The sequence below is a fragment of the Hylobates moloch genome, unplaced genomic scaffold (genome assembly GCF_009828535.3).
Source record: "Hylobates moloch isolate HMO894 unplaced genomic scaffold, HMol_V3 SCAFFOLD_19, whole genome shotgun sequence".
Lineage (NCBI taxonomy): Eukaryota > Metazoa > Chordata > Mammalia > Primates > Hylobatidae > Hylobates > Hylobates moloch.
The window spans coordinates 34252145-34280004 of NW_026652294.1; the positions used below are offsets into that span (position 1 = coordinate 34252145).

Here is a 27860-nt window from a genome sequence, read left to right on the forward strand (position 1 = left end):
TTAACCTCTTTAAAGAGCTTCTGGCATGCTCATGAGTTTTTCTTTCTAGAACTTTCCCTGCCCTAAATTTGTTCAGTATGCATTTTCACTTGTGAGGACTTCTTTTCACGATAAATACCCAAGTGCTTTAGAATGTCTGGATGGTGGCTGGGCACAGTGGGCTCAAGCTTGTAATCCCAGCAATTTGGGAAGCTGAGGCGGACGGAACCCTTGAAATCAGGAATTCGTGACCTGCCTGGCCAACATGGTGAAACCCTGTCTGTACTAAAAATACAAAAATTAGCCAGGCGTGCCCGGGCGCGGTGGCTCACGCCTGTAATCCCACCACTTTGGGAGGCCGAGGTGGGCGGATCACGAGGTCAGGAGATCAAGACCATCCTGCTAACATGGTGAAACCCTGTCTCTACTAAAAATACAAAAAATTAGCTGGGCGAGGTAGTGGACGCCTGTAGTCCCAGCTACTCGGGAGGTTGAGTCAGGAGAATGGCGTGAACCCCGGGGGGCGGAGCCTGCAGTGAGCCAAGATCGCACCACTGCACTCCAGCGTGGGCGACAGCGAGACTCCCATCTCAAAAAAAAAAAAAAAAAAAAATTAGCCGGGCTTGGTGGCGCGTGCCTGTAGTCCCAGCTACTCGGGAGGCTGAGGCAGGAGAATGACTTGAACCTGGGAAGTGGAGGTTGCAGTGAGCTGAGATTGTGCCATTGCACTCCTGCCTGGGCTACAGAACAAGATTCCAACTGAAAAAAAAAAAAAGAATGTGTTGATGGTGATTCTCCTGGAAATCAAGCCTGCTTTCTCTGTGCCATCACAGAGGTGTTGCTGGCAGACTAATCTTGAGACGACTTCTTATCTCTTTGCACCAAGGCTCTTATTAAGGGGTCTTTCCTGACTTTAGATCTGGTGATGAGTTAGCCCAAAAGAGTGTGCTCAGTCTCCTATAGGGCTCACAGGTTTGGCTTATACCCTCCAAGTGGCCCAAAGGGAGCTACAGGGTATTGGAGATGGTCATGGGAAAGAAACAGCTCACAAGAAGAGCATGGGGCGAGAGCCAGCCGTTCCCCACTGCCTGCTGGAGCAAGCTCAGTGAGGCTGCTGACAAGAGTCCTCAGAACACTAAACAGGTGATTAAAACATCAGTATAAGTCTTTCCAAGCTTCACAGAAAGCCAAAAACTTCGTTTGGACACCAACAGAAATTTTCCGCTCTGGAGCTTTATAAACTGGTCCGCTGTTTCTTCCTCTGCTCTGTGGCCAGAGGAGAGCTCTGTGCTAATGATTCCATAAAACCCTCCAAGTCTTCCTGAGTGGCTTATCATATGAGAGTAACCCATACCACCCTTTTCCATCAGAGTAATCTCTAGCCTCTCACTGTTAGCTCACATTCTGAATCTAACCCTTCCAAAAAGGCCAAGCCCAGCTCTTGGCACTGTCCCCTATGACAGAGCTGAGCTCCTCCATCAAGCTCAGTGGCAGAACGATCCTTTCCTCCTTTCCAAGATGACTGCCCAGAATCACAGAAACCTGTAAGAATGGAAAGAGAGTAATCCCAATTCTGGGCGTTCACCCAAAAGATTTGAAATCAGTTGGTTGAAGAGATGTTTGGACTCCGGGTTCACTGCAGCGTTAGTCACGATAACCAAGTTATGGAATTAGTCTGAGTGTCCATCAACAGATGAATGGATAAAGAAAAGGTGGGACATACACACAATGGAGTACTATTTGGTCTTTAAAAAGAAATTCTGTCGTTTTCAGCAACATGGGTGGAATTGAAGAGCATTATGCTAAGTGAAATAAGCCAGGCACAGAAAGACACATACCATATGTTCTCATTTACATGTGGAATCTGAAAGAGTCCAGCTCATAAAAGCAGAGAGTAGGATGGTGGCTACAGAGGCTCGGAGATGGGGAGATGATGGTCAAAGGGTTCAAAGCCTCAGTTCCATGGGAGAAAGATGGGTGTGTGTTTTTCTGAGATCTATTGAACAGCATGGTGAGCATTAAAATACAGCACTGTACATTTAAAATTGCTTTAAGAGGTCAGACATGGTCACTCACAACTGTAATCCCAACACTTTGTGGGGCTGAGGCAGGATGATCACTTGAGACCAGGAGCTCAAACCAGCCTGGGCAACATAGTGAGACCCCATCTCTAAAAAAAAAAAAAAAAAAAAAAAATGAAATTAGCAGGGTGTGGTGGTCCATGCCTGTAGTCCCAGCTACTTGGGAGGCTGAGGCAGGAAGATCACTTGAGCCCGGGAGGTCAAGATTTCAAATTTTCTCACCACGATAAAATGATAAGTATTTGAGGTGATGGGTATGTTAATTAGCTGGGTTTAATTATTATACATTGTATTCATAAAATATATCACTTTGTACCCATGTAAATATACACAAATATAAATTGTCAATTTATAATAAAATTTTGTAAAGGACTAGGAATATAGATCTTCAGAATTATTAGCATCTTGTAGACAAGGCTCAGTAATTTGCCCAGGAGCACACGAGTTATCAGACGGTAAGAGCAGTAATTATCAGACAAGGCTCAGTAATTTGCCTGAGAGCACACAAGTTAGGAGGCTACGACAGTATCGTTCCACTAGGCCCTGCTTGTCCTAGACCTGTGGCATGTCACCCACCCAGGAGGAGTGCACCATGCCCAGAAGAGTTCAGTCTTCAAGAAATCAGCTCTGAGAGGCTGCCTTTTTCTCTTCTTCTGTGAATTTCCAGGCTAGATGAGAGCTTTCTCCTTGGGGAGATGGTGAGGGTCTCTGAAACACCTGTGAATGTTCTGGATCGTGGAGAGCTGTGGCAGTTAGAACAGTCCGGCGCCTGCACTTACTAGCTGCATTTCCTGAGCAAGTTACTTCTCTGTGCCTTAATTTCCTCACCTCTATAATCGAAGCAGTGACAGTATCTACTTCATGAGGTTGTGGGGATCACATGAGTTGGTTCGTGTCAAGCATTTGGCACAGTGCCTGGCTTGTAGTAACCATTCGCTCAGTGTTCGCTGTGGCTGCGAAGGGTGAGTGAGACACGCAGCAGGTTTTGTTATGTCCCGGAAGGCCGATGGCACTCTTCCAGGAAGGTAGCGCTGGTGAGCTGGTAAGAGCCTTGAATCAGGAAGTCATTTTATCTGGCTTTGGAATCTTAGTTCTCCTGAGAATGTCATTTAATTTATTTGAATTTTAGTTTCCTCATCTACATCATCTGGATGTAGTAACTGCATCAAAGAGTGCAGAGGATTTCTAAATCCTAAAAGTGTCATGAAAAACATAAAGTAGGCTGGGTGCAGTGGCTCACGGCTGTAACCCCAACACTTTGGGAGGCCAGAGCAAAAGGACCCCTTGAGACCAGGAGTTCAAGACCAGTCCTGGCAACATAGTGAGGCCCCATCTCTACAAAAATAAAAATTCAAAAATTAGCTGGGCATGGTGATGCATGACTGTCGTCCCAGCCACTTGGTAGGCTGAGGCAGGAGGATTACTTGAGCCCAGGAGTTCAAGTTTGCGGTGAGCTTTGATCACACCACTGTACTCCAGCCTGGGTGACAGAGCAAGACCCTGTCTCAAAAAATACATAGATAGTAGTAGTGTTTGCACCTTTGAGAAACAGAGTTGCATTTTGAAGAGTACTAAAATTGTGACCACTGCGACCTAACAACCTTCCATCCTTTAAAGCAGTAATTCTCAGACTCGGTGTTCGTAAGCACCTGGAACACTACGCACATTCTGGTCAGGCGCTGTGGCCCACACCTGTAATCCCAGCACTTTGGGAGGCTGAAGCAGGGGGATCTCTTGAGCCTGGGAGTTCAAGACCAGCCTGTGCAATATCACAAGACCCCATCTCTATAAAACATTTTTTAAAAATTAGGTGGATGTGATGGTGTGCGCCTGTATTCCCAGTTACTCGATAGGTTGAGGCTGCAGTGAGCCGTGTTCACACCACAGCACTCCAGCCTAAGTGAGAGAGCAAAACCCTGTCTCATAGAATAAAATGTTTAAAAGTACACATTCTAAGGTCCTATCTTAAGAAATACTAATTCATTGAATTCAAAGTGGAATCCACAGCCAAGGAGTAGTGTTGGGTAAAAAGAAAACAAAGTCGGGCACCAGTGGCTTATGCCTATAATCCCAGCACTTTGGTAGGCGAAGGAGGGCAGATCACTTGAGGCCAGGAGTTCAAGCCCAGCCTGGCCAACGTGGTGAAACCCCATCTCTAAAAAAAAAATACAAAGATTAGGCCAGGGGCGGTGGCTCACGCCTGTACTTGAACACTTTGGAAGGCCCAGGCGGGCGGGTCATTTGAGGCCAGGAGTTTGAGACCAGCCTGGCCAACATGGCAAAACCTCATCTGTACAAAAAATACAAAAATTAGCTGGGTGTGGTGGCACTTGCCTGTAATCCCTGTTGCCCAGGAGGCTGAGGCAGAAGAATTGCTTGGATCTGGGAGGTGGAGATTGCAGTGAGCCAAGATCATGCCACTGCACACCAGCCTGGGAAACAGAGCAAGACACTGTCTCGAAAAAAAAAAAAAAAGTAAAAATTACCTGGGCATGGTGGCAGGCGCCTGTAGTCCCAGCTACTCAGGAGGCTGAGATGGGAGGATCACTTGAGCCCGGGAGGCAGAGGTTGCAGTGAGCGGAGATCTCACCACTGCACTCCAGCCTGGGCGACAGAGTGAGACCCAGTCTCCAGAAAAAAAGAGAAAAAAGTGGAATTCTGGAATCTGCATTTTTAATAAGCTCAGCGTGTGATTGTGATACAGTTGGTTTTGAAAAAATGCCTTTTCATGTTCAGATGTGAAGAAGAGGGAACTAACACTGATTGAGCTGGTTCTGTATGGCAGCCATTTGCTGACTTACACCTTATCCCGAGCTATGGATAGGCTAGTTCGCTTTTGTTAACAAAACTTGTCGTGTCTCCAACTATGAGGCATGGGTCATGTTTGTGATTCAGGACTCCAGAAACATAGAACCTGAAAATGCAATTTAGAATGGCTTTCTACTTCAGCCCAAACCTCAGAGAATGTCTGCATACTACATTTTTTAATATGCTGTAGGGGTTCTTCTGATGTGGATGTAATTTTTTTTTTTCAAAGCATGACATCAGTGCTTTGAAGAGCATTAAATCTCACTTCTTAGGAGGTATGTTTTACCTTGACCTGGTACAACAGCCTCCGTGGAGTTAAGACATGCCCAGAGCGTGGCTTCTTGTGGTATCTGGTTTCACATGAGAAACTGGAGGCAGCTTGTCAAAGAGGAGTCCCTATTCCTTATTGAGTCCAAACCTCCATGAGGAGCACCCCCCAAACAGAAGGTAGCATCTCCGAGTGTGTCCGGGTGTCTGTGTTGCACAGCTTCGGGGAGCATGATTGACACAGTATAGACAGTATGGCCGCACCACCTCCGTGATATCCTCTGGGATTGTCCTGAGGCTGCCATCTGACCCCCACGGTCAATTTTCCACATCGTTCAGGTATCTATAGTGCATGTTAAATACTGCAGATAGATTTTATTTTAAACACACACACACACACACACACACACACACACACACACACACACACACTAGTGCCTCCCCTCAAGAATCTTACTTAGGAGAAAAAAACACGACAGATTAATGGGAGAAAGATATTGAGAATTGTAAATAAAACCAACTGATAAAATTCATGTAACATGGCCGGGCGCGGTGGCTCACGCCTGTAGTTCCAGGACTTTGGGAGGCCGAGGCGGGTGGATCACCTGAGGTCAGGAGTTTGAGACCAGCCTGACCAACATGGGGAAGCCCCGTCTCTACTAAAAATACAAAAATTAGCTGGACATGGTGGCAGGTGCCTGTAATCCCAGCTACTCAGGAGGCTGAGGCAGGAGAATCACTTGAACACAGGAGGCAGAGGTTTCAGTGAGCCAAGATTGCGCCATTGCACTCCAGCCTGGGCAACAAGACCGAGACTCTGTCTCAACAACAACAACAACAAAATGTATGTAACATAAACCTGAGAAGGGAATGCATTCTCAGATGAAAAATTTAGGATCCAAAGAGAACTTAATAGGTTGCAATGGGAGAAGTAAATGACAAGATGAAATCAAATAAGAATAAATGTAAAACCCTACCCTGGTCCAAAAAGTCAGCCACATGTAGCGTGTAGCATGCAGCACAATGGTAAATAATCGGATTTCTTCAGGCATGGGGAGAAGACCTTGGTGAAGGAAAAGATGTGAAAGGGAATAGTTGGTGGAGGGCTTGTACTCCATAAAGGGAGATAGGATTTAGCAACATATGTGAAAACAATTTGGGGATTTGTTGATTAGAAGCTCACAATTGGCTGGGCACAGTGGTTGACACCTGTAGTCCCAACACTTTGGGGGGCTGAGGCAGGAGGATTCCTTAAACTTAGGAGTTCAAGACCAACTGGGGCAACATGGCGAAACCCCGTCTCTACAAAATACTTAGCCAGGTGTGGTGGCACATGCTTGTAGTCCCAGCTCCTCAGGAAGTTGAGGTGGAAGGATCACCTGAGTCTGAGAAGTCAAGGCTGCAGTGAACCATGATCTCGCCACTGCACTCCAGCCTGAGCGACAGAGCAAGACCGTGTCCCCCCTGTGAAAAGGAAAAAAGAAGCTCACAGTTTATCAGTAGTGCAAGGTGGGGACAACAAAAGTAATGCTGTTAAGTCTATTATTAAAATTGAGTATCCCTGATAGAAATGGGAGGGGATGGTCTACTCTCTGCTCTGCTACCAGGTCACGTGGGCACTCACTGTAGGAGACACATTAGTCTTAGTGAAAGTCTTAGTGAAAGAATAAGCAGGATGTTTAGGAGACAGAGTGAGGCACAGTTGAAGGAAGTGGGACTGTTTAGCCTAGAGAAGGTGTATAACACAGCAGACCTCATAATTTGAGGCCAGTCAGATAAAAGCAGAATTAGAGTTTGTTTGTTTTTTTGTTTTTTATTTTTTTACATGGCCCCAGAGAACCGAATTAGAAGCATTGGGAGGCAGATCTGGGTTTAAAAAGTGTAAACATCTCTACCAATTAGAAAAGTCCAAAAATAGAATGGCCTTCTGGTAGGAAATGTGCCCCCTTACAGATTCAGCACAGTAACACACCTCATATAGAATGGTCAGAAAAAAAGTCTGTTAGTGTAGATAATAAAAATTACTGGCTGGACGTGGTGACTCATGCCTATCATCCCAGCACTTTGGGAGGTGGAGGCAGGCAGATTGCTTGAGGCCAAGAGTTCGAGACCAGCCATGCCAACATGGTGAAACCCTGAAATTAGCAGGTATGGTGGCTCGCACCTGTGGTCCCAGCTACCTGGGAGGCTGAGGTGGGAGGATCACCTAAGCCCGGGAAGTCGAGGCTGCAGTGAGCCGTGATTGTGCCACTGCACACCAGCCTGGGTGGACAGAGAGAGACCCTGTCTAAAAAAAAAAAAAGAAAGAAAAATTATATGTTTCTTCAGTGTTAAGTAATGATTGATTTTAAAAACTCTTCCAGGGCCTTGAGTCCTCTCCACCAGAAGTAGTCAAGAAAGACTTGGATCACTGAGGGGTATTTAGAGGAGGTTCTCTTGTGGCTCTGAATGATTACTAAGGTCTCTTCCAACCAAAGGGCAAAAGAATTCACTTTGTGATGTACAAGTAGTGCAGATGTGGAGGGCTGCTAATGCAGTCAGAGAAGATGAATGAAGTGTGGGCCTAGTCCATAGTTGCTGGAGGGATACCTGTGTACTTGGGAGAGGTTAGTGTGAGGTTCCTGTGGAGTCCTTTGCTGGACTGAAGGTCATGTGAAGTCAAGGACTACATCTGCCTTGTTTGGTCTTATGTGCCCAGGATGTCTAGCAGTCCCTGTCACATAATAGGGCATTACAAAAGATTTGTGGAAGGTAGGCTGGCAGACTGGACAAAGGCTAACTGGCGTCTTGAAGGACTTACAGGCTGGGCTGGGTGGCTGACACCTACAACTCTAGCACTTTGGGAGGCCAGTGCAGGAGGATCACTTAAAGCTATGAATTTGAGATCAGCTAGGGGACATAGTAAGACCTTGTCTCTACAAAAAAAAAAAAAAAAATAGCCATTAGCCAGGCGCAGTGGCTCTCGCCTGTAATCCCAGCACTTTGGGAGGCCGAGGCAGGTGGATCACCTGAGGTCAGGAGTTCGAGGCCATCCTGGCCAACATGGTGAAACCATATCTCTATTAAAAATATGAAAATTAGCCAGGCATGGTGGCGTGCACCTGTGAATCCCGGCTTACTCAGGAGGCTGAGGCACGAGAATCACTTGAACCCAGGTTCAAGACGAAGGTTGCAGTGAGCCGAGATCGCGCCACTGCACTCCAGCCTGGGCGACACAGCGAGACTCCGTCTCAATAAATAATAAATAAATATTTGCCAGACATAAGTGGTGTGCCTCTGTGGTCCCAGCTACTCTGGAGGCTGAGATGGGAGGATTGCTTGAGCCCAGTTATTTGAGGCTGCAGTGAGCCTTGATTGCTAATAGAGCAAGACTCTGTTTTGAGAAAAAAGAAAAAGACCTTATCAAGCTTAAAAGAAGATGAGGGAATGAATTGATTGCTCAAATGTAAAATCACTGCAGGTTGGGGGGAGTACTGTGTGAACTTTCAGAGGTGCCAGAGGAAGCAGACAGCCTGCAGGGTACTGCAAAGGGGGTTGCCTGGGGCCTGAAGTTCAGGATTAGGGAATAATAGCTAGAAGTGCCAGTAGCGATCTTTGGGCGGAGGGGTGGGTGGGCAAGGGTTTACAAGGAGCTTGGGAAGCATCAAGAGAGATTGGGATTTCTTTTATAGCAAGGCTAAGCCCAAAAGAATTGTCCATCCCAACTTCCTCGGGACCCATCTGTCTGAAAGGAATGAAGGAGCAGTGTCCTGGGTCTCTGCAAGGAGTTTTTCTTCTCCCTTGGGCTGAGAATTCTGCCTTCCTGAGTACCGCAGGTCATGGCAGCCGGGGAGGAGCACGTGCTCTCTTGATGCAGGGGTCTTTCGATGTATCTAGTATGAATGTGACCCACGCCACCCAACCCCCCAACTGAAACAGGGATTTTCCTTTGTTCTGTGATGAGTCCCCAGGGTCTGGAGGACAGTGCCTCACACACACAGTAGGCACTTACATTTTCCTGAACTGCATGTTGCCTAAGTGTGTTGAAGACTACAGATGTCTCCGAGAGTCCACTCTTGTGCCACACGTAGAATAAATACCATTAGGAGCAAATTTGGTAAAGGAGCCTAAACACAAACCTAAGGGGAGGCCTCCTGGACGTGGCTGTCTAGAAGGCAAACAATGTGGTTCAGAGTGACTAGAGCCCAAGGTTCAGTGCTTCTGGCCCAGAGCTAACTGGCAGTGTAGAAACAGACTGTGTGTGGATATTTGCAGACTGAGACAGACGGGAGGACTTTCATCCCCAGGGGCTGAGCCTGCAGCCTCCCCTGCTGGTTCAGTAAGTGAGGGCCCCAGTGCCTGTGTTCCAGGTTTCAGACCAGCTGAAGCCAGCCAGACCTGAAAGGCTTGTGTTGGCAATGCCAGTATCCGTCCTTAACCCCTGCCAATGTGGGTGGCTGCTCTAAGAGCACTCTGCAGGGGAAGCAGAATTGGACTGAAGCCCGAGCTACTGCTGCCTATAGCTTGCTCTCTGTGACGCTCTTGCCGCTGAGAATGTACCTTTCTGGTACAGCCGGAGCCGAGAGCTCTAGAAAAGAATAGTTTCTGTCCATGAAGGAGTAGTTCAAGAAGAGCAAGCTTACTCTGCCTACGGAAGACCAGACTCCTATCTGGCTTTGTTTGGAATATCTAAGCTCAGGAAATTCAGGTGGGTAGAAAATACCATATTGGGGATCTTCTCATCACTATTTTCATATTGGGAGACATGAGGCAAGGATCCAGCTGGGTCTTATTTAAGAAAGATACCAGGCTGGACACGGTGGCTAATGCCTATAATCCCAGCACTTTGGGAGGCTAAGGCAGTGGGATTCCTTGAGGCCAGGAGTTCGGAGCAGCCAAGAGCAGCCTGGGCAACAAAGCAAGACCCCATCTTAGAATAAAATAAGATACTGTTGGCCAAGCAAAGTGGCTCACGCCTGTAATCCCAGCACTTTGGGAGGCCGAGATGGGTGGATCACTTGAGGTCAGGAATTCGAGACCAGCCTGGCCAACATGGTGAAACCCCATCCCTACTAAATATACCAAATTTAGATGGGCGTGGTGGCACGTGCCTGTAGCCCCAGCTACTTAGGAAGAATCTCTTGAACCCAAGAGGTGGAGGTTGCAGTGAGCCGAGATCTCGCCACTGCACTGCAGCCTGGGGCGACAGAACCAGACTCCATCTCAGAAAGAAAGAAAGTCACTGTTGCAGGGTGTGCAGGGCCTCCTCAAACCCTTAACAATCCCATTAGCAAAGGCAGAGCCACCGCCCATGCCCCACTGTGAAGGGACCTCATGGACAAGGCAACTGTGACTATATTTCTGATACATTTATTAGTGGCCCACTTGTTCTGAAGCCCAGGACCTTGGAGCCTCTCTGGATTACTGGAGTAATGCATGCATACCTATGGTTAGGTCCAGAGTCTTTTTGAAGAATAGGGAGAGGGATTGCTGAAGAGAGGCAAGGTCTTTCCTCCCCTGCTTGGCCAGCCCAGTAGCCTGGATCTAGCACCTTAATTCTGAATAAAATATTTCAGGCCCTGAGTGGTGGCTCGTGCCTGTAATCCCAGTGCTTTGGGAGGCCAAGGTGGGAGGATCACTTGAGGCCACGAGTTTGAGACCAGCAATATAGCAAGACCTCATCTTTACAAAACAGTTTTTAAAAATTAGCCAGGTTCCCGCTTGAGCTCAAGAGACTGAGCCTGCTGCAAGCCATGATGGCGCCACTGCAAACTCCAGCCTGGACAAATATAAAAAAATTTTTTTTGCAGCTTCAACAGCCAGGTAAGCATTCCAGGGCCTCGCCCCTTGGCCCTTGGCTATGTGCCAGCCCCATGCTTCCCACCTTGCCTCTCAGACTGGCTTCCAAACAGCTCAGCCGTGTTAGGCAGTGCCCCTCCCACCTCTGAAGAGAGTGGAGAAAAGAGGAAAAAAAAAATGCCAGCTGCTCAATTATCGAGCACCTACTGGGCCCAGGCATCTCGCTAAGTATTTGATATGTGTTCTCTCTGTCTTTTTTTTTCTTTTTGAGTCACGATATCACTCTGTCACCCTGGCTACAGTGCAGTGGCTAGCTCATGGCTCACTGCAGCTCTGACTTCCCCAGCTCAAGCGATCCTCCTACCTCAGCCTCCTGGTTAGCTCGGACCATAGGTGTGGTGCACCACCATACCCAGCTTTTTTGTTTGTTTGTTTGTTTTTGACAGACAGTCTCACTATGTTGCCCAGGCTTGTCTTGTCTTTTTTTTTTTTTTTTTGCAACAGAGTCTTGCTCTGTCACCCAGGCTGGATTGCAACAGCACGATCTGAGCTCACTGTAACCTCCACTTCCTGGGTTCAATCGATTCTCCTGCCTCAGCCTCCTGAGTAGCTGGAATTACAGGCGCCCGCTACTAACCCAGGTAATTTTTGTATTTTTAGTAGAGATGGGGTTTCACCATGTTGGCCAGGCTGGTCTCCGACTCCTGACCGCAGGTGATCCGCTGCCTCGGCCTTCCCAAGTGCTGGGATTACAGGCATGAGCCACTACACCCGGCCTGTATTATCTTTTAAACCTCACAAACAACTTGAGCGAACAAAGGCTCAGAGAGGTTAAGTAACTTGTCTAAGGATAAACAGCCAGGAAGTGGCAGTTAGTACTTGAACTCAGGTCTGTGTAACTATGAAGCCCAGGCTCTTGTCCAACGTCTTGTATTGCCTTATCTTGCCTCTTGCCAGAATGGCCCCGTTTTTTATACTTTATTTACCTCATTACTTCCTGTGTATGCTTCACAACTCCCCTGTTCCCCTGGTTCTCCCTTCAGTGTGAACATCATCTCCTTCCTAGTAGCCAAATACACCCGTACCTTTTGGGATCTTCAGTAACCCTGTCTTGGGACAGTCTCCCCACCAGCACCAGGTCTTGCCATCTGACCATTTGCCAGTTCCCACCTCCCCCTAAGAGACTTTAGCACACACATGGTGGTTACAGGTGGAGACCGCAGTTATCTGTGCAATGCTGGCTGATTGACAGTGGCCCTCATTACCTCCTCTAAGAAGAAAACACAGCTGTTGGGACCAGACACATGGAATGGTGTGGTTGCTGTGGGTGGACCAATGATGTTAGCATTTCATCTTGTGACCCAATGACCTTTCAGCTAGCACAGGCCAACCATAGGACTAGGGAGGGTTGGATCTGGACACTGGGATTAGAAATGACTGAGAAAGGCCGGGCGCAGTGGATCACTTGAGGTCAGGAGTTCAAGACCAGCCTAGCCAACATGGCGAAACCCCGCCTCTACTGAAAATACATAAATTAGCCAGGCGTGGCAGTGCTCACCTGTAATCCCACCTACTCAGGAGGCTGAGGCAGCAGAATTGCTTCAACCCGGGAGGCGGAGGTTGCAGTGAGCTGAGATCGTGTCAGTGCACTCTAGCTTGGGTGACTGAGCAAGACTCTGTCTCAAAAAAAAGAAAAAAAAGGGGCCAGGCGCAGTGGCTTACTTCTGTAATCCCAGCACTTTGGATGGCCAAGGCGGGCGGATCATGAGGTCAGGAGATCAAGACCATCCTGGCTAACACAGTGAAACCCCATCTCTACTAAAACAAACAAACAAATAAAAAAACACAAAAAGAATTAGCTGGGCGTGGTGGCAGGTGCCTGTAGTCCCAGCTACTCAGGAGGCTGAGGCAGGAGAATGGCATGAACACGGGAGGCAGAGCTTGCAGTGAGCCGAGATCGTACCACTGCACTCCAGCCTGGGCGACAGAGCGAGACTCCGTCTCAAAAAAAAAGACTGAGAAAGTAGCTTGTACTTAACGCTTTATATAGAAAGAGGCCCAGCTATAGCAGGGGTAGGGAAAGAGTGAAATACTGTTTGAATTGATCCCTTGGACAGTATGCTCCGAGGTTGTCAGGAGATGCATCTGGTCCAAGGATGTGTGCTTTTTCTCACTCTGTCCCTCTTATCATTCAGCCCCCGCGCAGGTTCTTTGTTTCACTCCTCTCTGACCCATGACCCTCTTTCTCAATTTCGTACCAACTTCTTCCGACTCAAGTAGGCTGTGAATGTCTGTCTCCCCATCCTAAGCTACTGCCTGTGTCTTCAGAGTGACTGTGCATCCTTGTGGCCAGTTTCGCTCCTGCCTTCTGGAGTCCGCTTCCTGCCAGGAGGCCCCTCCCCCTAGGAATGTGAATAAACCATTTCCTCTGTCCTCCCAGCTCCAGAGGATTCCCTGTGTGGTATTTTTTATTTCTCGTGTCTGAACTTCCATTGGCAGACCCCTTCTTAGGCTGGCCCACCCTTGGCTGCTACAGAATTGAGCTTCCCACCCTTCAGTTTCCTCTGAGGGTGAGTAGTGCATAACTAGAGTTTCCCAGTTTGTGAAAACACATTAGTCTGAGTTAAATTTCTTGTGGCCAATCCTGGAGGTTTGGCTCATTAAAGATGATAATTAACCCATTGCTAATTGACCTCAGAAGCCAGCCAGGCAGCCTGTATTTTACCAGCCTTGGTGTTGGATTTGTAGGCTATTTTAAGGTTTCTTAATAATCTCAGCAAGACTTCACGTTCCTGTCTGCATCTTATTTGCTCTAAGGACATTCTGTAAAATTAACAAGCTATAAAGTTTGATTGAAGGTTTCAACAAATGTGAGAATAATTGGCTCCATTTAGAGAAACAAGAAAAACAACCTGTAAACTCAAGTTTGTGGGGGGAAACCCGTGTGATTGTTCTCTTTAACCAGAGGGGCAGTAGCAAGCTGGGCTATTAAGACTAGAAAAAAGAACTGACTGATAGTACAAGTTTAAACTCCGATTTCTCCAAACCAAAAATTCAGAAAAAGAAATTTTGCAAAATGACTAGTAACCGTGGTTGTGCCTTCCAAGAGGCCTGTTCGGAGAAAACGGGGACCAGGTAATGATAGAGCGAGTCCCTCACTCCCTAGAGCTTGCATCCAGGGTCCTGGCTCTCCAGCCCTTCTTCATATTCCTTGGCTAGATTTGGAGGTTTTCTCCCTGCCCCGGGGCTGCCGAGAGGTATTAAGTCTTGCGACTCAGAGCACATCAGTATGTGATACCTGGTGCTTAGTTCCCGTTTTCTCTTACCCTCCCTACCTTCATAAAGCAGCATATAGCTCATTTTCTCTCCCCAAACCCCCCCTCCCCTCCTGGCATCTCTACCCACACCGTACTTGTTCCCTACAGAGCGGCTGTGAAGAGTCACCAGTTTTCAGAGAACACCATTTTTCTTTTTTTCTTTCTTTTTTTTTTTTTTTTTGAGACAGAGTCTCGCTTTGTTGCCCAGGCTGGAGTGCAGTGGTGCAATCTTGGCTCACTGCAACCTCCACCTCCCAGATTCAAGCGATTCTCCTGCCTCAGCCTCCCTAGTAGCTGGGACTACAGGCGCATGCTACCACGCCCGGCTAATTTTTGTTTTTTTAGTAGAGATGGAGTTTCACCATGTTGGCCAGGCTGGTCTTGAACTCCTGACCTCAGGTGATCTGTCCACCTTGGCCTCCCAAAGTGCTGAGATTACATTCGTGAGCCACCGTGCCCAGCCGAGAAACACCATTTTTCTTTATTTCTCCACCTCTCCACCTTAAATACCCCAGAACAGTTACCCAGTCTTCTCTCTTGACCTAGAGGTTTTCTCCTTTGTTCCTCGCTCCCCTTGGCTCCAGCCCCTACTTACCCCATGCTTACATTATTTCTCTCTAAGGAACTGAGCCTAGGAGAGAACAGCCTCCGGTATCGTCTCCCCACATCTCACTTTCAGTTTTCCTTTCTGCTTGGTTCTTTGCGTGTGGACTTGATTAGAGTGATAACTGGAGCCCTGAAGCTAAAGGTTTCAGTTCCTGCTGCAGTGGTAAGCTGCCTCCGACAGTCTTCAGGGGAAGGGAAAGGGGCTTTCTTTCAGCTCTTCCCTGACCTAAAGCCCCAGTTTTCTTTCCCAAGCTGATTGAAATGATTTGTATGTGATATTTTGTCAATTAACTTGGGAATTCTTGACAATCGCCTACACAGTGCATCTCCCTCCAGAAGGGTCAGGACTGTGAGTGAGAAGGTACACCACAGAGGAGAGGTCCGTAGGCGCCCCGGGGTGTTCCCTGGCTGGCAGCCCTTTTAGTCGCCTCTAGCCCCAGTCCAGCCCCATGTTGCTAATGTAGCCCAGGAAGGGAGCCTCTCCCGCCCAGCTCTTTCTCTGGAGGATCCAGAGTTTGCCCCCAGAGCCGCGATATACATGCCACTTACATTCTGTTTTTCATTGATATAGAGTGGAAAAATGTGCTCACGAGCAGAGTTACTGTGGGGATGATGTCACAGACTTCATCTGGAGCCCTTCCTCTCCAAGCAGGGAGTCCAGCTTTAACCCCTCTCCTACCAGGAAGTCCTCCTAGACCAAGCAAAGATCATCTTGGAATTGGCTTTTTGTCAGTGGTTTGAAAGGCTTCTTTCATTATGAAGTCTCTTATTAACTGTATTTAAACTGTTCTGTGTTGTTTTTTCCCTGACTCAAGTGCTGCGGGCTTTATCTAGGAGGATATTCCTGTAAGTCTCCAACAGAACTCCAGCATCAAGAGAGCTGTGGTCCTCTCCCCAGTGGGCTTATTCCCCCAACGTTAAGGCAGAATGCTTTTGCAGACAGGCCAGTGAGCTACAGACAGAAGGTTTCTCTGTGCCTCTGGGCAAGCCCTGGACATTCTGCCTCTCAGTTTCTCCATCTACTAAAGAGCTCAGACTGTGTACTTCTCACTCCCACAGTACACTTTACACAGCTTTGACCATCCTCCCTGCTGCTTGGATTGCAAAGGACAGGATACTCTTCCAAAAGACAGACAACCTTTCTCTTTCCAAACAGGTAGAATCCTTTTCAGGCCTGTTAACACCAGGTCAGAGACCCCAGTAGATCACAGCCTTTTGCGTATCAGCCAGGAGTGTCCTTGTCCTAGAGGAGGAACTAATAGCTATGGCAGACACAGTCTCCAAGGAAACCAATTTCCTCCTAAATGGGGTGGAAATGAAACCGGGAGAGGGCTACTCCTCGTTGCTTGTGTCCATGGAATTGGAATAGACAATTCCCACAGAGCCTGTAAGGATGTGCTGCAGGCGGCCTCAGGATGTCCACATCCCTGGGTCCCGCTGTGCCCTGGAAATCCCCATCTCCAGGAGTCCCACGTCCACACATGTGGCTTTTCTCCCTCGGCCGGGAACCACGCTTTCTTAGCCACGCAGCATACCATGTAGCCCGTGCTCTAGCAGCAGCAACACTCCTGCACGCCTCTCCGTGCATGCATCCATGGCACACTCCTGTCCTGGGCAGGTTTCCTCTGCACACTTAGCAGGGGTGCCAGTGTACCTCTCATCGTCTAGGTGAGGCCAAGGACAGTTGCAAGCTTTTCCTCTGTCCTCTTCTCACTCCTTAGCTCCCCTCTCCTCTCCATTCAGTGGCAGCAGCCTCACACCAAAAAGGAAAGTCCTGGACCCATTACATAATTCTCCATAGTGCAAGCAGTAGCTGGGGCGTAAGGTCAGAGGTCATAGTGGGGTCAGGTGGCTGACACACACTGTAACGACAAGGTGGTTAAAATTAGACCACAGAGAGGAAACTGGCAGTCTTGTGGAAATGCAGAAGTTTCCTATGCAAGTGAGAGGCTGGAGATGCAGGGAGGCCACTGTGCGTGCTGCCTGCCAGGCTATTACTCATTTCGGCTCTGTTCTTTAATGCCTTTTAGCCCCTGCTTCTGTATTTCTAGCCTTCCTCATCACATGTTTGAATACACGCAATGGAACCATGCTTACCTGCCCTGGGCCAAGACAACCTTTCCTTCTCCTTCACGGAGGTAAGCCCAGGACCAGGCACCCCAAGCTCAAGGGGCTGGACTTTTTCTAAGCCCTTCTGGTTAGCCGAGAACCTTCTACATCAACCTCTCAGGTGAAGGTGGTCAAAGTACTTAGCTTGAGATTCCAGCCTATAATGGTAACAGGGCCAATGGTGAGAGAAAGCAGAGAACACTCCTAGACCAGGTAGGAAAGCGGGGTTGACTTTTGGTGAAGGTGGCAGAGGATGCAGCCATGGAGCGCACAGTTGACCGGTGTGTGCCGCACTTTCCTGGGCAGCCAGCCTGCACAGCGGTGCTCATTTATTTCCACTATCTTAGAGAACATGGGTCATGCCTGCTTCATCTGCTCTCTGTGGTACCCAGCCGAGCTTCCCTGGGCTGTCCGTCTTTACTGGGAGCCTATTGTGTGCACAGCTTGTCCTTACAATTGTTGCCAGTGACATATGAAAACGATGAGATTTTAGGCTTTGCCACCAGAGGAGTTGCTGTCCACATGAAAGAACACCTGCACCTGTAAAATGATCATCAGTAGCCTCCAGATTAGTACTTCCCTATGTGCTGCAGATAGAAGGGACTTATTAATGTGAAGTTCCTTTCACATTCAGAAATGCGGATGCATTAAAAGAGAGGCAGGGGCTAGTCAGTGAGGATGAAGGGGCCGTCCCTTGCGGCACGTCTGGCCACGGATATGTGTTTCCCATGTGGAATGGCCTTCAGCTTTCAAGCTCCAGATCCAGCAGGGCCCCTCTCCCTTGGTGAGCACTCAGCCAGTAGGGAGAAGAGGATGCTGGAGGCTAGAGATGAAGAGAAGGGCACAAAGGGGCAAGCATGGAGGAGCGTGTGAGCCAAGCAAACAGGTGTGAAGGAGAGGGCATGCATGTGTGGTGCCTCCAGAAGGGGGGCCCAGACTGGGGGCCAGTGGACACTTCATCTGAGACACTTACACATTTGACTATTGCTCAAGACACTGAGTTTCATCTCAGCTAAATCAGCCCAAGCTTCTCTGACAGCACTGACTTGTGTGCTGATGTGGCCACATGGGAGCAGGTTGGCCTAAACATCAGAAAGAGTAGAGCTTTGGTGAAACATCCCCACCTGCTCTGCCTGTCTCTCTCCTGACAATTTCCTGCCTGACTCCAGTCTCTTGAGCATGAGGAGCTCTTAGATAGGGCAGGAACCTGTCAGGGGAAGCCCAAAATGATCTGGTTGAAACGAAACAGCCAAGAAAGCCCTTAGCATTCAATTTGCACTTGGGCTGAAAATTCTCCTTTTGGGACTCTGGAGCAGGGGTGCGAGGAGAGGAGTGGAGAGTGGCAGCAAGGGGCCCCAGAAAACTCTATGCTGTGAAAGCACTCCACTCTTCCCTCTGCTGGTTCTAGACCAAACTTAGAAGAATGTCATGTATTCTGTTTTGTATCAGGACCTTAGTCAAATAAACGTAAGGCACCTGTCACTGGTCCCTGGGGTTGTCTGCTGCCCCAGAGATAACCTTTGGAGAGATAACCTCAGAAGATCTTGGTCCTCAGCCTGCCCTGGGCCCTCACCTACCACCTGACATGCCCTTGTGCCCTCCGTACCCCGTCATTCATTCTGACCCCCTTGCCTGGTAGCTTTGACACAGTTCCCCTGTGCCCCTCAGCCGGCAAGCAACATCTCGTCTCCATCTTCCCTTTCAGAAAATGCTGTTTTTCTTCTCTCCCTCTCACCCTGTAGGTTATTGCAGCTGACTGCAAAAGGGTCACAGTGCTGAAGTATTTTCTGGAAGCCCTTTGTGGACAAGAAGAGCCTCTGCTGGCATTCAAGGGTGGAAAGTATGTGTCAGTGGCACCCGTCCCAGACACCATGGGAAAGGAAATGGGAAGCCAAGAGGGAACACGACTGGAAGATGAGGTACTATGCGGGAAGAGCCCGCTGTGGCAGAGGGAAGGCCCCCTCCCCGTTCTGCCTGTGGCTTCAGCTTCTCCTCCTGCTTATTTATGAGCACAGAGGACAGTGTCTGTGTTAATGTGACCAGCCAGCTTCTCGAGAGTGTGCTCTGATGGTGCCCCTTCCTGCCAGTCCACCCCGGTGCCTCCATCCTACTCCGCTACGAGTTCCAGATGCTTCTTTTAATGCTGCATTGAGGAGAAGGGAGGAAAAGAAAGAAAGAAGGAGTTGAATAATGTGCAGCTCTCGAGGCTTAGGAAAGGGAGATGGGGGTGGTCAGGATCAAGTTTATAGATGTGTGGAGCCCAGTGCAGCACAGGCCTGAACTCCAGCCTCCAGCACACGTACAGGAAGAGCTGACATTGCTGGCCCTCTGTGGAAAATCACCCCTCCCCTGTCCTACCCTCCCTGCCTTGTTCCCTCCCTCCCTCCTGCACATCCTGATGTGATTAAGGAATTCTCCTCTTGTTTGTTTGCCCTTGGTTGTTCCTGTAGCCCTTGCTTCACTCCAGACTCGTGTGTGTGTGTGTGTGTGTGTGTCTGTCTGTGTGTGTGTGTGCACGCGCGCGTGCACATGCATGAGCCTGTGTACCCACCCCTGCAAAACTCCACTGGCAGTTGCCCTGCCCTATATATTGCCATTGCATATATGTGTCTTTCTGGGGGTGATTGTTGATGTGGGTCTGTGTGTGCTGGGTTTGTGTGTCAGTTTAAGTAAACACTGCTGCCAGCTTCCCTGCTGTCTGTGGGTTCTGAGTGGTTGTGAGTGTGATGTTGTTGGAGCATGTATGCATTTAGTATCACTTCCAGCTGCCCTGCTGTGTGTCTGGGTGTGTGTAATTCTGTCTGGATGTGTGTTCACACACATCTCACTTTTGCCTGAAGGTTGACTCTTCTTTTTACCCCACAGTGTTACAGACAGGAGACTTAGGTGGGAAGGAACATGGGACTAAGGGAAGGGATGGAAGTGATTCTAGCCAGGGGCCAGGTCACCCATAGGCCAACACAGTCATTTGGCCTGCAGCAGTCTCAAGCGCCCGGTAGAGCAGGGCGGGGTACAGGGATGAAATCAGCAACAGGCCAAGGAAGCCAGATGTCAGCTGGAAGCTGTCGTTTGTGATCTGAAACAGTGATAGAGTGGCCACCTTTGGATCAGAGTCTTGAGAGCAGCAGAATCTTGGACTGGCTTCATTAGAATAACTGGAGAGCTCCACCCCACCCCTGATGACACAGGGCTCAGCTTCCAGAACAGAGGTGGTTCCAGGGATAAAGCTGAGCCTAGGATTCCAGACTCTCCAGATGAAACCTGGGCAGAGAATAATGGGAAAGAATGAGCTGTTAGCATGGGAGGGGACAGCAGGCTTGCTAAAGCTGGCAGGGTGTCCAGGCTTCAGGCAGGGCAGAGCAGTGCCACCCAAGCCCTGGGCACTGTGTGGGGAAGCACAGGTGGGGCAGTGCCTCCATCAGCTCTCTCACCCTCACTTTAAGGCTGAGGGCAGAGCCAGGTTAGCTTCCAGGCTTGCCCAAAGATGCCTCCTGGCCAGTGGAGCCTGCAGTCCCAAATACAGTGAGGCAAGTGAGGCCCAGAGAGGGCCACAGCATCAAAGCCAGAGAAGGCCTTCTCTGCCCTCACAAGGAACAGATGAGTTCTCTGGTCCCATATCTTGGTAGTGCCACACTTTTTTTTCTCGCTCTAAGGCTTATTGACCAGACAAAGGTTGTGACCCACACCAGGCTGCCCACTTCTTCCTTTTCCCACGAGTCTCCTGGGCTCCTTCATGTTAGTGGTCTCTGGGAAACTCTGCTCACCCTGGTCTGTGTCATTTCATAACCTTGCACTTCCTCGTTTACTGTGAGAGCTGAGCGAACCTCAGACAAGCTTCTCTGACCCTCTTTTGACCTCAGTCAAGCGCACTTCAAGCCCCGTGATAACCTTGTAGATCCCTAGTGAGAGCAGGCAGAGGCAGTGTTCCCCCATGGGCTAGGCAGGCATTCTGTCCCACTCACTGCAGTCTGGGTTAACCTCATGAACAAGGAAGTGAATGTGCAGAGTTTTCCTTCTTTCCACGGCCTGGGCCTCTCTGGAGGTGAGCGCTGTGACACTATAGCATGCCTGTGTCAGATGAATGGTGACTGTGGACAGCGTCCCAGACCCCTGACATCTCTTAGGATAGTGACAGTTCTGGCCCCATCCTCAGATCTCATCTCTCCCCAAACTGCAAAACGGAATCACTTCAGCAGATTGGGAGAGGTAGGGAAAGATGTTTCTTCAGACGTAGTTCTTTGTGAATAGAACACAGTTTAGTCGCTTAGGGATCCTACCAAAACACCCCTAGATTCTGCTCACAAGACAAAATATACCCCCGTCATCTACCCAGCCACCCACTTGAGTAATCCCTTTCAGTCAAGAGACTCCATCTGTATATTACCTTGAGCTGGACAGTTAGAGAAGAGAGCAGTCTGTACTGAACAGGTCTAGGGTGGGCTTACAGCAGGCCTAACGCTGCTGAGCCACTAAGGGCTGGATCTGAGCTTATGGTCTAGATTCAGGGTGGCTTGGCTATTAGTATTGGTAAGAGCATAAACTTTGGAGTCAGATTCACTTGGGCTTGAATCTCTGCTCTGCCTTTACTAGCTATGTGACCCTGAGCAAGATGTTGACTTCTAAACCTCAGTTTGTTCATTTATAAGATAGGGATGGTGATAGCACCTATCTTATCTCACAGGCTGTTGTGAGGATTAACTGAGTTAATACATGAAAAATGCTTAGCCCAGTACCTGGCCAATAATAAGCACTCAGCAAGTGATAGCTGTTGTCATCACTGTCATTATTATAATCCAGTTAGAAACAGGAACCTTCTACTAAATTATTCCCTGTGTACCCATGCTAACCCTGTCCCTCAAAGGAAGCTATCTTGGGCAGCTGCATGTTCTCTGTTGACCAAGGCCAAAAGTAAGAAAGCAAGGAATGGAGACTGGGACCACCCAGGGAGTGATGGCTGCTAAGAGCTGAGGCTGCAAGTAGGGAGGTGCCATCCTTGGGGAATGTGCCACCAGCCTGGCAGGAGGCTCCTTAAGCCAGCCAGCCACCTCCTACCCTGCCCAGGCCCTGGAGGGCAGCTGAGCAAAGTCATGTCGTGTGAATTCCTGTAAAGGGGCCCAGCAGTCCTCACACCACCAGGCTGGAGTCTTAAAAAGAAACCAGGGCAAGGTCTGCTGAGCTGCAACATCTGTCTCTGATGCTGTCTGCGGCAAGGGAACTTCCACGCCTAATTCCCAGCTGTTGGCCAGAGCTGATTCCTATCAGATCGTTAGCATGAATTAGATTTAAATTGGGTGGTTTAAATCTCTCTTGTTTCCCTCTTGAATCATTGGTGACTTCAGAATGAAAATAGGCCTAAAGTTTGACTTTGTGAGTGTGTACCAGGAAGAATACAGAGTGTGAGTAAACCACGCAGGTATATATGTGTGATTGCAAGTGATTTATGGTGTAACTCTCTGAGGGAAGAGTATAAAAGAGAGCAGCTCCGGGGAAAGAGTGACAGCTTTTGTCAACCTCCCTTTGCCTGAGCAGAGGGAAGCACACACCAGGGGACCCTTTGCAAGGGATGGCCCCAGTCTGCATGGGTGAGGGGCCACAAGGGCAGTGTCGGGTTCAGTAAGTGCCATGGGCCCAGCTAACTGTCTCCTCTTTGTCCCGGTCGGCTCCACCACCCAAAGGAGGAGGATGTGGTGATTGAAGACTTTGAGGAAGATTCAGAGGCTGAAGGCAGCGGGGGCGAGGATGACATCAGGGAACTTCGGGCCAAGAAGCTGGCTCTGGCCAGGAAGATAGCTGAGCAGCAGCGTCGCCAGGAAAAGATCCAGGTGAAGTCGGCCTGGGGAGCGTGGTTCCCACTATGGGGGTTGCTGTCTAGGGCATGAGAGGGTGTGGGCAGAGAGCAGAGCTGGGCAGGACACTAAGGAAGAGTCAGTCCTGCGATGTTCTCTCTAGCTCTACCCCTGTTTTCACTCTACCACTCAATTCTGGTAGCAGGTTTGGTGCCTAGAGTCTCCCTGATCCTGGGCTCCAAGGCAGGGGTAGGGTCTTCTCAGAGAATCTGAGAAAAGCTGCTTCCCCAGTGAGAATCTACAAATGCACACCACACATACATGACCTTTCACACAATTTCAGGGGGTTTCAGAGTTTCCCTGAGCCTTATCCAGATACTCCTGGAGAGGCTGTGGATTCTCAGTTCAAAACACCTATTCTCAGGGAGAGGATGTCATGGCCACAGTCTGCTTACCTGGATTCCCAGTGAAATGGAAGACCCCTCTGGACAAGATACTCCCTACACCCTTGCAGAGACAAACTACTTAATCTCCACACAGGGACTTTGATCCCCATCAGCCCTCTCATGGGCCTGTGCCTTCACCCCCAGCAAGTGTTTCTTCCTGGCCTTCCTAGGTCTGTTCCCTTGTGCTGTGAGGCCATTTCCCATCCTCTACGGCTAGGGGCAGACAGGAAAGAGGCAGTCCTGCTCCCCGTTTAAAGGTGAACCGTGTGCATAGGGAAGCGTCAAGCCACCCGCTCCGCCTCTTTAAGGATGCCCATTTCCCTCTCCTTTGGCATAGGGTTTGATGCATGTGATCAGGCAGACCCAATGACAGTCTAGGCCGTGCCGCCTAAATAGCTTTGTAACATAGGGCAAATCATTCAGCTTCTCAGAGCCTGTTTCCTCATCTGTTAAATGAAAGTGCTGGCCAGGCACGGTGGCTCACGCCTGTAATCCCAGCACTTTGGGAGGCTGAGGCGGGCGGATCATGAGGTCAGGAGATTGAGACCGTCCTGGCTAACACGGTGAAACCCTGTCTCTACTAAAAATACAAAAAATTAGCTGGGCATGGTGGTGCACACCTGTAATCCCAGCTACTCAGGAGGCTGAGGCAAGAGAATTGCTTGAACCCGGGAGGCGGAGGTTGCAGTGAGCCAAGATCGCACCATTGTACTCCAGCCTGGGCTACAGGGTGAGACTCCATCTCAAAAAAGAAAAAAGAAAAAAAAAAAGAAAAAAGTGCTAATAGCACCTATCTCTCAGAGTCACTGTGAGGCCTACATGAGATAGTGTATGGAAAGCACTTAGCATAGTGCATGGCACTTAGTATGTGCTCCATAAATGGCCACCTTTGTCTGATATTTGTCCAGTCACCCTGACCAGGGAAGAGGAATAAATACCAATCGAGATCCGTCTTTTTTTTTTTTTTTTTTGAGACAGAGTCTTGCTCTGTTACCCAGGCTGGAGTCCAGTGGTATGATCTCGGCTCACTCCAACCTCCACCTCCCTGATTCCAGCGATTCTCTTGCCTCAGCCTCCAGAGTAGCTGGAATTACAGATGCCTGCCACCATGCCCAGCTAATTTTGTGTTTTTAATAAAGACAGGGTTTTGCCGTGTGTGCCAGGCCAGTCTTGAACACCTGACCTCAGGTGATCTGTCCGCCTCTGCCTCCCAAAGTGCTGGGATTACAGGCATGAGCCATCACACTAGCCAAGATCCATCATTCTTTTGTTTTGTTTTGTTTTGAGATGGAGTCTTGCCCTGTTGCCCAGGCTGGAGTGTAGTGGCGCAATCTCAGCTCACTGCAACCTCTGCCGCCCGGGTTGAAACGATTCTCCTGTCTCAGCCTCCCAAGTAGCTGGGATTACAGGCGCCTGCCACCATACCCAGCTAATTTTTGTATTTTTAGTAGAAATGGGGTTTCACCACATTGGCCAGGCTGGTCTCAAACAAAAACCAGGCTGACCTCAGGTGATCTGCCCACCTTGGCCTCCCAAAGTGCTGGGATTACAGGCATGAGCCACTGCGCCCGGCCTCCGTCATTCTTTAGACAGATTCACGTCCCTGCTGCCATTGGAATCAGTGTGTAATACCTCTACCAGCATCATCCATTGTTGTGTGGCTGCCTCCCCAGCCCTGCTGTGGGTCTACATGTAAACTTGTGCATGACCCTCAAAACAACTTTATCCTCATGCTTCTTTTAGTTTTTTTTTTTTTTTTGAGATGGAGTCTCGCTGTCTTGATCTCAGCTCACTGCAACCTCCACCTCCCAGGTTCAAGTGATCCTCCTGCCTCAGCCTCCCGAGTAGCTGGGATTACAGGCGTGCACCACCACGCCCAGCTAATTTTTTGTATTTTTCATAGAGACCAAGTTTCACCATGTTAGCCAGGATGGTCTCGATCTCTTGACTTCGTGATCTGCCCGCCACGGCCTCCCGAAGTGCCCTCATGCTTCTTTTCTTGCTCTTCCTTACCATCTGTTTTCCCAGAAGTTCTGTTTCTACCATCATTTCTTGACTCTCAACCCAGCAGTTATGGAAACTGTTGTGTCAAAAATCACCAATATGGCCAGGCACGGTGGCCCACGCCTGTAATGCCAACACTTTGGGAGGCCACGGTGGGTGGATCATTTGAGGTCAGGAGTTCGAGACCAGCCTGGCCAACATGGTGAAACCCCATCTCTACTAAAAATACAAAAGTTAGCCGGGTGTGGTGGCGGGTGCCTGTAGTCCCAGCTACTCGGGAGGCTGAGGCAGGAGAATCTCTTGAACCCAGGAGGCGGAGGTTGCAGTGAGCCAAGATTGTGCCACTGCACTCCTGGGCAACAGAGCAAGACTCTATCTTAAAAAGAAAAATCACCGATGACCTATCTTTATCAAATTTCAGTCTGTGTCATAGTTGACCTCCCTTTGTCTTTGGGCCCTAAAGCCACCTTCCTTCAGCTTCACTTTAGCATCAGTGAATGACCCCTTGTCTTCTCTCTGTTCACCAGACCACCCTCCTGGGCTTCCTCACCACCATTCTATTTTTGGTCTCCTCCTTCCTTTTACTCCTTAGTCTCAGCAAGCTGAGTTAGTGCTCAGCAGATATGTATTCAGTGGCTGGGTGCGGTGGCTTATGCCTGTAATCCCAGCACTTTGGACGGCTGAGGCTGGCAGATCACTTGAGGTCAGGAGTTCAAGACCAGCCTGGCCAACATGGTGAAACCTCATCTCTACTAAAAATACAAAAATTAGCTGGGCATGGTGGCGGGTGCCTGTAATCCCATCTACTCAGGAGGCTGAGGCAAGAGAATCACTTCAACCCAGAAGGTGGAGGTTGCAGTGAGCCAAGATTGAGCCATTACACTTTAGCCCTAGGCGAGACCCTGTCTCAAAAAAAAAAAAGTATTCAGTGACAATAATAGTAGCAACTAGAGCATCATCTTAAATTCCACTCTGGCTTTTAACCCTTAGTATCTAATTTCATATTAAATACTATTTATTCACACATTTATTCCCTCTTCTCCTCTCTGTTTCCATTGCCACTACTATTATTCTAGGTCAAGTAGTTGCTTAGAGTATAGCAGTCAAGGCCCCTGCGTTGCACAGCCCCAGAAGGTGCCATTTGCCTTGTCTCTGTGAGTGGCACCTCCTGGAGTTTGTGGCACACCAGGCTCCTGTTCACTGCACTGCCTCCATCATTCTCTTCCTGAAAGAGCTACTCCCCTGCTCAGAAATCATCAGGCCTTTGCTTGGCTAGTAAAATAAAGTCTAATTCCCCATTATTGGCATTTAAGGCTTTTTGATCTGTTCCCAGTCTGTTTTTCCAGCCTCTTCTCCCACTACTCCATCCCTCATGAACCCTTACTAGCTATATGACATTGGGCAAATTATTTAACTTTTCTGAGCCTGTTTCCTCATCTATATAATGAAAGCATGCCAGACACAGTAGGCACGTGCCTATGGTTCCAACTACTCAGGAGGCTGAGGTTGGATGATAGCTTGAGCCCAGGAGTACAAGGCTACGGTGTGCAGTGGTCATGCCTGTGAATAGCCACTGCATCATAGCAAAACCCCATCTCTTAAACACTTTTTTAGTGAAAGTGGTAAAAGCACCAACATTAGAGCTGCTATGAGGCCTCAGAATGAATCACAGTGCATGTAAAATGCCTGTCCAGACACTAAGGCCCTCCTGCCTGGAAGTGACACTAACCTTCCTTTCCACTCCCTAGACATGCTCTGCCCTTTTCCACTCAGGTTTTTGTTCATGCTGTCCCTCAAAGCAGAGTGCCCTTTTTCTGCTCCATATGTCTTGTTACCTGTCGAAATTCTATTCCTCCTTCAATCCCCAGATGAAACTCCACCTCCCCAGTGAAGCCACCTCTGGTCTCCACCAGGAGGAATCCGTCTCCCTCTGCTTAGTGTTCCTGTGACACTCATCAGACTTCATTTGTGGACCTGCTGTCATGTCTCATGTTACAGTTATTTCTGGACTTGTTTCCCACATGGTACTGTGAACTCCCTGGAATCGGGAGGCATGTCTTCAGCTCAGTTTGGTATTGAGCATTTACTAGGCTAGTGTCTGGGGGACACAGAACTGATCACATTCCAGAGTGTACAATGGTACAATGTGGTAGAGTCCTTGACAAGTGATTTGAAGTGTGAATGAGCATCCATACAAAACGGATGTCCAGGATGCCGAGGGAGCACATGCTGCCAGGATCCATCCCCTTCTGGAGCTTGGTGTTTAGCTTTGCCTCTCCAGCGACCAGCAGCACCTTCAGAATTGGAGGTCTCCTCCAACGCTTGACTTCCCGTGCCCCTGGTGGGCCCTGTCCAGGCTGCCTGTTCTCCCGATCAGCTCCTTCTGAGGAGACTGCTTAGACCTAAGCATGGAAGGCCTGCTGCGGGCCAGCTGGAGCTGGGGTTGCTGTGGCCCCTTTAAGAACAGGCCCCACATGCACCAAGCTGGCGGCCCTGCCTCCTGTCAGCCTCCTTCCTCCAGCCTCACAGCCACAAGAGGATTTCTCAGCAGAGGAAAAATTCGCCCCTTCCCTTCCCCCCCCTCTTTAATGCCCGGGGCCCTTCACTTCCATAATTCTTCATTTTCCAGCCTTGAACGTAAGCCAGACACATCTGTCTGGCCATATGCGTGAACCCTGG

At 49.1% G+C, this 27860-nt stretch overlaps 1 protein-coding gene across 4 annotated transcripts in view; it reads left to right on the forward strand.

Annotated features, from left to right (window-relative positions):
• The window catches only part of SMG6 (SMG6 nonsense mediated mRNA decay factor), a 243351-nt gene that overhangs the window by 198716 nt on the left and 16775 nt on the right, over positions 1-27860 (forward strand). For all 4 annotated transcript variants that reach the window (XM_058430964.1, XM_032138116.2, XM_032138117.2 and 1 more), the window contains 2 exons: positions 18688-18864; positions 22621-22767. In XM_058430964.1, the coding sequence (XP_058286947.1) occupies positions 18688-18864; positions 22621-22767 (324 nt within the window). The remainder of the gene's footprint in view (positions 1-18687; positions 18865-22620; positions 22768-27860) is intronic.